Source organism: Malus sylvestris, chromosome 1 (assembly GCF_916048215.2).
Source record: "Malus sylvestris chromosome 1, drMalSylv7.2, whole genome shotgun sequence".
In the NCBI taxonomy this organism is placed as follows: Eukaryota; Viridiplantae; Streptophyta; class Magnoliopsida; order Rosales; family Rosaceae; genus Malus; species Malus sylvestris.
In genome coordinates this window covers 28,912,204-28,922,383 of record NC_062260.1, presented here as the reverse complement: position 1 = coordinate 28,922,383, position 10,180 = coordinate 28,912,204, and the positions used below count along the sequence as shown (strand labels likewise).

Genomic DNA, 10,180 nt, shown 5'->3' with positions numbered 1-10,180 from the left:
ACTTTAATTCAACTAAAGAAATAGTTCATCAGATTTAAACCAATTGGAGCAATAGTCATTTCAACAAAACTCATTTTGACAAAATTCTGACAGAGTTGACAAAAAAAATCATAACTACACGTTTTAATAAATTGAGGAATCAATGATAATAGATTTTTAGTTGATGGACTATTTCTATAATTTACTCCCTAATTAATTAATCAAGGAAACTGCAAGTGTTTAATTATTGATTATTTTTCGGCCGATGAAACAGAAAGAGCCAACCCCAATTATAAACGATACATTGTTTGTATTGTCTTGATTGACTAACTTATCAAATGCATATACAAAGAGAAGGACTGCTCTTCCAATGATATTCTTATCCTGGATTAAAAGTATCTCGATACACTAAATTTTTGTGGAAGTATTCTTTTTCAAACCATGATACTGATAGAGGGTGAAGGATACAACTGATTTTATAACGATCTTGAAGTAATAACGCGTTGACTTAGTCACCTCCGAAGTCACCAAGGGCTTTTTAAATTGATTTTTTTCATAAGCTCCAATTGCTTCATTTTCATATATTTATAATTATTATCATCAAATTTTTTTATGAATAATATTTGGATATTAACTTTTTTTTTTGGTCAAACGATAAATTTTAAAGAGTTTTAACGAAAAATTCACGGTATTGTTCACTTTAACGTAAAATCATATTTTTACACTAAAAAGTCAAACCTGATACTATTTATTTTATCCTCATCGTTAAAACTCAAAGTTTTCAAATCATTTTCATTAATTTTTCTTAAATTTTATTAGATTAAATGTTAGATTAACACCGAACTTCTAATAGACCAATAAAATAAAGACACATGAACATTTTCAAGTCTCTAACCATACAACCAGACATCCCTTATCTACAAATCATACATTCTTCTTCTCCCTCATCGAACACTGGATCCCCTCTTATCGCCGGCGACGCACCCGCAACCCCTCTCTTCGCGGGTGACCCCAATCCCTCTTTCCTGCGACCCACCAATCCCTTTCTTCTACAGCGACTGCTATCGTCGTCCTCCATTATGGACGACGGCGATGATTGCGACCAGTCATCATCAATCAGGACAGTCCCTCTCACCATTTGATCTCAATCTGGTGATGGTTGTGGCGACGAGAAAGATCCTGAAGCCACAATTTCTGCCATTAATTAATTTGGATCTCCATAGTGGTTAGATGGGTGATAGCCTTTGTGAAAGAATTTGCAATGTTTTTGCTGGTCGGGAGTGAACTGTGGGCGGAGAGAAGGAGAAGCAGAATGTTTGGTTTGCAGGACTATAGTGTTTGGTTGTGCATGGACAGATGTCTTTATTTTATTGGAGGTCAGTAAATTTTGGGTGGTGAACAGTCAGCACCCAAGTATCATCCTTCTTTTATTATGATAATTTTTGCGATTACATGCAAATATCGATATCCAGTCATTAAATAATTGTTTTTTAATTATTGAAATGCTTAAACCCTATTATAATTTTTTAAACTAAAAGGATTTGCACACAATGTGTCCATTCTATATGTCATAAAATTGTCACTGGCATCCATCTAAAGACCAACGACAACATTGAAATAATCCCAACCCGAGGCTTGACTTTTAATATTTTATCAGCGGAATCTTAATTAATTCCGGCATAAACTAATCCTTCTTGTAACTTGCATTTTCTCATAGTAACAATAAATTAGTTATGTTCGTGTTCTGGTTAATGATTAATTATCATAAGTTCGCTACTTGGATTATAGTAAGCAAACACGAGGTAAATCCACATATGTATATTGATGGTCCTATATGTTCTTGCTGGATAAATAGTGGTTGCTAAGTGTGAATCCAAATAGGTATGGAAGTGAGTATTTCTGCTAATCAAAGGGTACATCAAATGCCTGTTTAATCTGCAATTCCGACTCGGTCATGTTTGATTGAAGTGCTAATATATGATCATGGGAATTGTTGATTTCACACTTACCAACTCTTCCGTCCACGCGATTTGTAAAGTTTGCATAATTTGGTTCGGTAAAACAAGAAGTAAATTACAGAGAATTGGGAGAGAAGAATTTAGGAACCTTCGTCGATGCAAGAAAATTAGGAACCTTCGTCGATGCTTCTTTTTTTTCCTTTTTCTTTTTTTTTGTTTATTAAGTCAATTTTTTTTTAATGAACTTGAACAACTAATCTCAACGAAACATTAATTAATCCGGATGAACTGCACATTAATAGGCAGAACATTGATTTGTTTTCGGAAAGGAATTTCCTGGATCGGTAACAATCTTTTATTTGCTGCAGAAAATACTAGCAGGCTTCGATTTCTGCCACTCGGATGCGCTCTCTCTCTACTCGATCCACCTTGTAAACTGAAAGCCTCCTACACTTAGCAATCCAGGTATCGTTGCTATAAGCTTCCATGTAACTAAACTCTCTCTCTCTCTCTCTCTCTCTCTGATGATCACATATTTTTACTGCCAGGCTAGCAGGGAATACTGATCATCACTGTGTATCATAAACACGAATTGAGTAGTTATGGCCAACGGAAGAGAAGCTTTCGATGTGGAGAAGCAGGGAGAGGGGTTAGTACTTCTTTACATTAAGACTGCAATTTTTTGTCTGTAATTTTTCAAAATATAAATTTTTTGGCTGGTCAAAATACTTCACTGATATATATCTGTAACTTGTGATTAAGATTCATGCACAACCTTCATTTATATGTTGCGTTGGGGCAATTTGAGTCACTTGTGTTTCAATCTCACCTTACACCTTCAAATGCCGAGCATTTAATTTTCTGCATATTAATTGTCTCTCTAATTTTTTCCTCATGAACAAAACATGCATATCCACTGGTTTATGTATTAGTATTTCCATATAAAATCTAATTGTCTTCGAAACAGCACCCTACTGGGTCTTTTTATGTTTCTTCATGATTCTGAGGGGTGCAATTTGTTCTTTTCTTTGTCGTTTCAAGTCGGAAACCAGGGACTACAACGAGATATGCCCCAACAATGCGAATTCGTGATGAACAGGGGAAATTCCTTCTCAGATGGAGCGTGATATTTGTAATGTCCTGTGTGTTTGCCGTCACACTAGATCCTCTGTTCTTTTACATTTTAATCATTGATCAAGATAAGAAGTGCCTTCAAATGGACAAAACGCTGAGCACTACTGTTCTTGTTTTGCGATCACTCACGGATTTCATTTTCTTTGTGCATTTTATATATAAAATTTACGACGCCTTTATAGTTCAAAAGAACAAACAGTTGACGGCTAATGAGGCCGCAAATAAACTGCAACTTGTGGCCTCGAGTACCTTGCAAACTGGAGGAAATTTGGATCGGAAATCAAAAAAAATATTGTTGTGGTCATCTCTTTCTATCATAAATGATTTTCTTGCTCTTCTTCCTGTTCCACAAGTAAGAGAAACTAAACTTTGTTTTTTTTTTTTTTGTGAGCTATTCTTAACCAGCTAGCTGTAATTAGTGGATTTCAAACCCCTTTTTATTTCTTTTCTCCAGCTGCTAATTGTAGTTGCTTTTTACAAAATGAAAGCCGCTAGATATATGGAACATAAAAAGGCTCTGAATGTCTTGCTTCTTGGTCAATATCTACCAAGGATATTTCGAATTCACCAGTCGTCCAAGGAACTTCGAGAGAATGCTGGACCATGGGTTAGAGGTCTATTCAATTTTTTTCTCTACATTCTTGCTAGTCATGTAAGTTTCGCCTCAATTGTCATTTTATTACAATATTATGTATTCACTTATGCCGGTTTAAACTTTCTTTTAGAAATGTTAGACTAGCGTTGATTTTGTTTGCATTTTTCGGTTTATATGTACTCTCAAACTTACTCTCGTCATGAATTTCCGTGTTCGATTTGGTTAATGTAAAAACTCATAGCATTGCCCTACATAATTTTTTCTTAATGCAGATACTTGGAGCTTTTTGGTATTTCTTTTCTATTCAACGAGAGACATCATGCTGGTACAGTGCATGTGCAAATCATAGTCTTGATCCTGCTGGATGTGTGAATACTTTCTACTGTGGGCATCGAACTACTACTTCGAGAAATATTACACTTCTAAACAAGCATTGCAAGCTAGATACTCCAGATGGTGCTTCAGCACCATTTAATTTTGGAATATTTCTTGATTCTCTTAAGAATCATAACACAGAGCATATCCACTTTGGAAAGAAGTTCCTTTACTCTTTCTGGTGGGGCTTGCGAAATATAAGGTTTGCACAGATGCACTGACGGCCCACAATTTTTCAAATTAATGAATAAAAACGTATCTTGCTCACACACCATATATATTGCTTGATCAAGTAACTACTTTTTTTGCAGTAATTTTGGAACGAATCTGACAACAAGCACTTATGTCTGGGAGAACTTGTTTGCAATTCTTATTTCTATCATTGGCTTGCTACTGTTCTTATATCTCATCGGAAATGTGCAGGTTGGTATGAACTGAATCTCTCTATATATTTGTTTTATTATATATTTTTTTTAAGGGCCGCTGTCGCATACAATTATTTGTGAATGGTATTCAAATTGTATAAGATACCTAAGTTCTTTGGTGAAAGAGAATTTAATGTAGACAGAAGCTTACTAATGAATTCTACTTGTGGTGAGACAGAATTTAATGCTGAAAGAAGCTACAAAAACAAAAGAGGAAACACAGATAATTCAGGTGAATACGCTGAAAGAAGCTACAGAACAGATGATAATTCAGGCGAATACGCTGAAAGAAGCTACAGAACAGATGATAATTCATGTGAATATGCTGAAAGAAGCTACAAAAATAAAAGAGGCAGAGGAAAGACAGATAATTCAGGTGAAGATGCAAGGTGTCTGCAAGTGGATAATCGAAAATAAATTCCCTGATAATATCAAGAACGAAATCATGAATAGCATTGAGCAAACATTGAAAAAAAACAAAGATGCTGATGTTGACAAGCCATTTTTTATTCTTCCCTGGCAAACCAAAAGATCTGTAAAACGCCATCTTTTCATGGATACACTAAAAACAGTATGTTCTTCAACCCTCGAATGCTCTCTCTATCTATTAATTGCATCCATTTTCACTGCAATGTTGTTCTGATAATATATGTCTCTGCGCGCGCGCATGTGTTTAGGTAAACAAGCTTAAAGACATGGATGAAAGAGTGTTGGCATTGATGTGCGATTACCTGAAGCCAGTGACATACATTGAGAACAGCTTCGTTTTCCGAAAGGGAGATCCGCTCGACTGCATGCTGTTCATTATCGAAGGGACAATGTGGACTTACGCGTCGAAGGATAGTCAAGTTGGGAATGGAATCTCATTAATGGCCACCAAGCCCCTCAGGAAAGGTCACTTTTACGGGGAAGAGCTTCTTGATTGGGCATCAGAGAGTTTCACCGAACTTCCTGTCTCCAGCAAACATGTCAAAAGTCAGACAAAAGTAGAAGCATTTGTGCTCATGGCCAAGGACTTGGAAACTGTAGTCTCCAGAAGCAAACCATCTTGGCACTTGCTCGAGTGTAACAATCCTGGAGAGGTGGCAATTTCTACCTTCCGTCGTTTCCGACCACGCCCGCCCCTGTCCCCGGCTGGAACAGCGGATGCCAATGGTGGGAGCTTGCCATCGGCAGCAGGCAATTAGTATCTTCAGAAACGTCAAAGCAGAGACGCTCAATTTATGGCCAAGAATTCTATACGTTACAATAGTATTGTTGGTTGTTAACTTAATATTTACCCGTACGTTGCAATGCTTTAGTGGGAGCCGCATTACCATTTCTCACAGGGATAAGTATATGTATTGGTCATGTTGTGAAATGCTTTGCAAAGTGATTAATTTTTCAGCCAATTGACCCCCTGAACTGAACTATGTTTAAGTGGTCAATTTGCCCCATACCATTAAGTTTTTCGAGTTCCATCCAAATTGCCTTCAAAATTAAAGGCAAATATGTCATTTCAAAGGGTAGGATAACTACCCATCATCAAATCTCATCTCAGGCCGCCTACACTTCCATCGCCCTCCGTCCACCTCCTGCTGCATCAACCGACCCTTGGCCCCCCCCCCCCCCCACCCCCCCCCAAAAAAAAAACGCCCATCATGAAATCTCAGGCGCCGTCATGAATCCATGAAAGCGAACAGGGAAAGAAAGTATATCAGAGAGAGAGAGAGAGAAATAAGCTGGGTGGGGTGTCGGGCAAAATGGGAAGGGAAAGGTTGCTAGCAGAGAATGGGATTTGGGGGTTGGGTTTTCTACTTTACTGTTTTTATTATTTTGAATAATTAAGTTTAGGGTTTGTATGTGTTTTTTTTTTTTTTTAATATTTGTTTTATATGTTTTTTTTGTAAAGATTTAGACAGAAAATGTAAAAAGGTGATCATGTGCCAAGCACATGACACTTTCTAACAAAAAATTAGATCGAGTTAAAATGTTTAACGGTAGGGGGTAAATTGGCCAACATAGTTTAGGGGGTCAATTGGCTGAAAAAATAGTTCAGGGGGGAAATTGACAGTCACGTGATAGTTTAGGGGGTTAAATAACAGTTTACTCTTACAGTGATGATTTCTAAAATAATATCTTGGTAGGAGTCCAAAAACTGTTTGAACTACCCTTCATATGTGATCTAAGTCGATGGGCTGCTTTAATGGGTTACAAGACGTACAACTGAAAAACAAAATAAACTGAGTTAGTAAGTAAAACTAAAATGAATTACAATGTTGTTTAAGTGCAGTCTCTAGTAATGGCGCAAGAAACTTGTTGGATAAATTAGACAACCTAATTAGGCTAAGACAACCTAATTAGGCTAACCAATTTACATAAATTTTATCCTTGCAAGCACATAACTCGTATAAAATAATATAGAGACAAGCAAGGGTCGAATCCACAAGGACTGATAAACAACTTAGCAAAATTGACAAGAAGGAAGACAAGACAAAAAAAAAATGATTTAGCATTGGTTTATGATCATTCAGACTTCTTGTGGTGATCTCCAGCTATTTTTTTTTTCTTAAAAAGGGAACCAACTGGTGGCTAAGCCACGACAGTCCACATTTTCAAGGGTCGAGAAGACTCGAAAAGGCATTTCAGCATTTCCTGGCCACCATACTGCATGGTGATTGGTGGTCTCCAACTGATCACATGGATATTATATTTGACCGTCAGATAATGATTGTATTAAATACATATATGTTGTAGGCTTATTTAATTGAGCGATCTAAGGTTTAGAGAGAGAGAGAGGGAGGCCGGCCACTTTAGAGAGAAGAGAGATTGATTTAATTGTGAGGTGTGTTTGATTCACCCCATTGTGCCTTTATTTATAGTACTTGGAAGGGTAAATACCTTTCCCTTTATGATTACAACATTTAATAGGTAATCTAATCCTAATAGGAATTATAATACTTTCCCATATTCTCTAGGATTTACACAATTACATTCCTATTCTAAATAGAACTGCAACACTCCCCCTTGAGTGTGTAAATACTCAACAAACCATCGCATCAGATCTTCAGTAGAGAAGGTAGAATAGTTGATGAAGTCATCGGCACAACGGGTCATCGCGAGTCTCAAATTTAATTTGAAGTATGCATTTGTAAAAACTCACAAAACCTCGCTATGGTAAAACCCAAGGAATGGGGAAAACCTATAGACTAAGGAGAAAAGTAAGAAAATATGCATAATGTCTAAAACAATTGTCAAACTGGACGAATGTAGTGAACTCAACGGAGTATGATCATCCCAGAATGGGTGCCTCGTTAAAACCTAGTTAGGTAGCAAAAACCCAGTGTGAAAAATGCTCCTAATCGTAGGGAAAAAGAGTACATTAAGATCATGTGAGTATGCTTCTAGATACTATTCCTGAGTTAGACATAACTTCTTAAATAAGAGAACTACATGCGATTTAATTCTGATAATTTACGCATACCGATTCCTTGGACGAGCTTCTGAAATGTAGACTTTGGCAATGACTTGGTGAAGAGATCGGCCATGTTGTCCTGGGAACGGATTTGCTTGACTTCAATGTTCTGATGCTGCTGTTGCTGGTGTGAGTAAAAGAACTTTGGCTCTATGTGCTTGGTGTTGTCTCTCTTGATGTATCCATTCTTTAACTGCTCGATACATGCTGCATTGTCTTCAAAGATCGTCGTAGGAAGGTCAACGACTGATGTAAGACCACTAGTGCTTCGAATGTGTCCCATCACTTCTCTCAGCCAAAAGCATTCACGCGATGCTTCATGCAGGGCGAGAATCTCAGCATGGTTAGACAAAGTCGCAACTAGCGTTTGCTTGGTAGACCTCTAAGAAATAGCGGTGTCTCCAACGGTAAAGACATAACCCGTTTGAGAACGTGCTCTATGTGGGTTAGACAGATATCCAGCATCTGCGTAACCAACAAGGCGAGAATCAATCCTAGATCCATAGGGGGCGGCAACACTAGGAGATTTGTGGGTATAGAACAAGCCCAAATTCGTAGTACCCTTGAGGTAGCGGAAAATGTCTTTAACACCATTCCAGTGCCTGCGTGTAGGCGCATTGCTGTATCTAGCCAATAGATTCACAACGAAGGAGATGTCGGGTCTAGTGTACTGAGCCAAGTACAATAAAGCACCAATTGCACTTAGGTAAGGAACTTCGGGTCCCAAAATCTCTTCCTCATCCTCCTTTGGACGGAAAGGATCTCGTTTAGCATCTAGAGTCTGAACGATCATGGGTGTGCTCTTAGCTTTATCCTCATTAAAGCGACGTAACACCTTTTGGGTGTAGTTCGATTGATGTACTAAGATTCCATCTGAACAATGCTCGATCTCCAGGTCGAGGCAATATCGAGTTTTCCCAAGATCCTTCATCTCAAATTCCGATTTCAAATGTGCAGCAATTTCCTCAAGCTCTTCGGGAGTACCAATGAGGTTCATGTCATCGACATAAACTGCAACAATTGCAAATCCAGAATGTGACTTTTTTATGAACACGCATGGGCATAGTTCGTTGTTCACATAGCCCTGACTTGTCAAATATTCACTCAGACGGTTATACCACATCCGCCCGGATTGTTTCAATCCGTAGAGTGACCTCCTCAACCTAATTAAGAGAGTGTTCCATGGTCTAGAACTATTTGAGCCAGTCAATGAAAGTCATTCTGGAACTTTCATGTATATTTCCGTATCTAGATCCCTATAGAGATACGCGGTTACCACGTCCATAAGCTGCATATTCAGTTTTTCGGAAACTACCAAACTGATAAGGTAGCAGAACGTTATAACGTCCATTACGGGGGAATATATCTCCTCGTAATCAATTCCAGGGCGTTGAGAGAAGCCTTGCGCTACGAGGCGTGCTTTATATCGCACTATGTCATTCTTCTCATTACACTTCCTCACGAAAACCCACTTGTAGCCAACAGGCTTCACGCGTGGTGGTGTAGGGATGACAGGTCCAAACACTTTACGTTTCGCGAGCGAATCAAGTTCGACCTGGATTGCTTGTTTCCAGTTTGACCAATCGGTTCTACGTTGGCATTCATCGACGGAACGTGGTTCAATGTCATCGCTAAGCATGATGTCAGTAGCTACTGAGTACGAGAATGTGTCGTCGACGATTATCTCATTCCTATTCCAAACCTCATCCAATACTGTGTAATGGACCGAAATCTCGCGATTCTCGGGAGGCCGGCATGTTTTATCTAAAGCATCACCGTAATCTAGAATAACCTCATGCGTTGGAATGGATGAGTCAGCGATGGTCGGATTCAAACTAGGGTCACTAGTTGGTGCCATTTTGCTCTTCCAGGGTTGTGAATCCTTTGAACCAGGGGGTCTGCCATGCTTCAGGGTCGGAGCAGATGATTGGCTAGCCGTCAATGTACCATGCCGTGTGGAGGGTGCGGCCTCCCCACCTTCGGGGACAGCTCGGCCTTCCCAGACGGGCTGTTGATGTACACGGGGTACATCTATCCTTGCAGGTGTGTTTGCAGCGGGTATATGTGATCTTGTCACCTTTGCTAGATCATTAAAAGCATCTGGCATGCTTAGAGCAATGCTCTGAAGATTTATAATTCGTCGCACCTCAGTTTCAGACTGGGCAGTGCGGGGATCTAAATGAGACATAGTGGGAGCATACCACGACAATTGGCGACGTTCTACAGGAACGTTAGCATGCTTATCTCCCCCTAACGACGG

At 38.8% G+C, this 10,180-nt stretch overlaps 1 protein-coding gene across 1 annotated transcript; it reads left to right on the top strand.

Moving 5' to 3' along the window:
- Positions 1–826: 826 nt before the first annotated feature.
- LOC126624457 (cyclic nucleotide-gated ion channel 1-like) lies at positions 827–5,852 on the top strand. The gene is made up of 9 exons (XM_050293520.1): positions 827–1,355; positions 2,306–2,402; positions 2,486–2,586; positions 2,979–3,423; positions 3,526–3,723; positions 3,939–4,243; positions 4,353–4,464; positions 4,645–5,037; positions 5,144–5,852. Exons 3-9 carry the CDS (start codon positions 2,540–2,542, stop codon positions 5,651–5,653), a joined length of 2,010 nt encoding a protein of 669 aa, XP_050149477.1. The 5' UTR covers positions 827–1,355; positions 2,306–2,402; positions 2,486–2,539; the 3' UTR covers positions 5,654–5,852.
- The last annotated feature ends 4,328 nt before the right edge of the window (positions 5,853–10,180 follow it).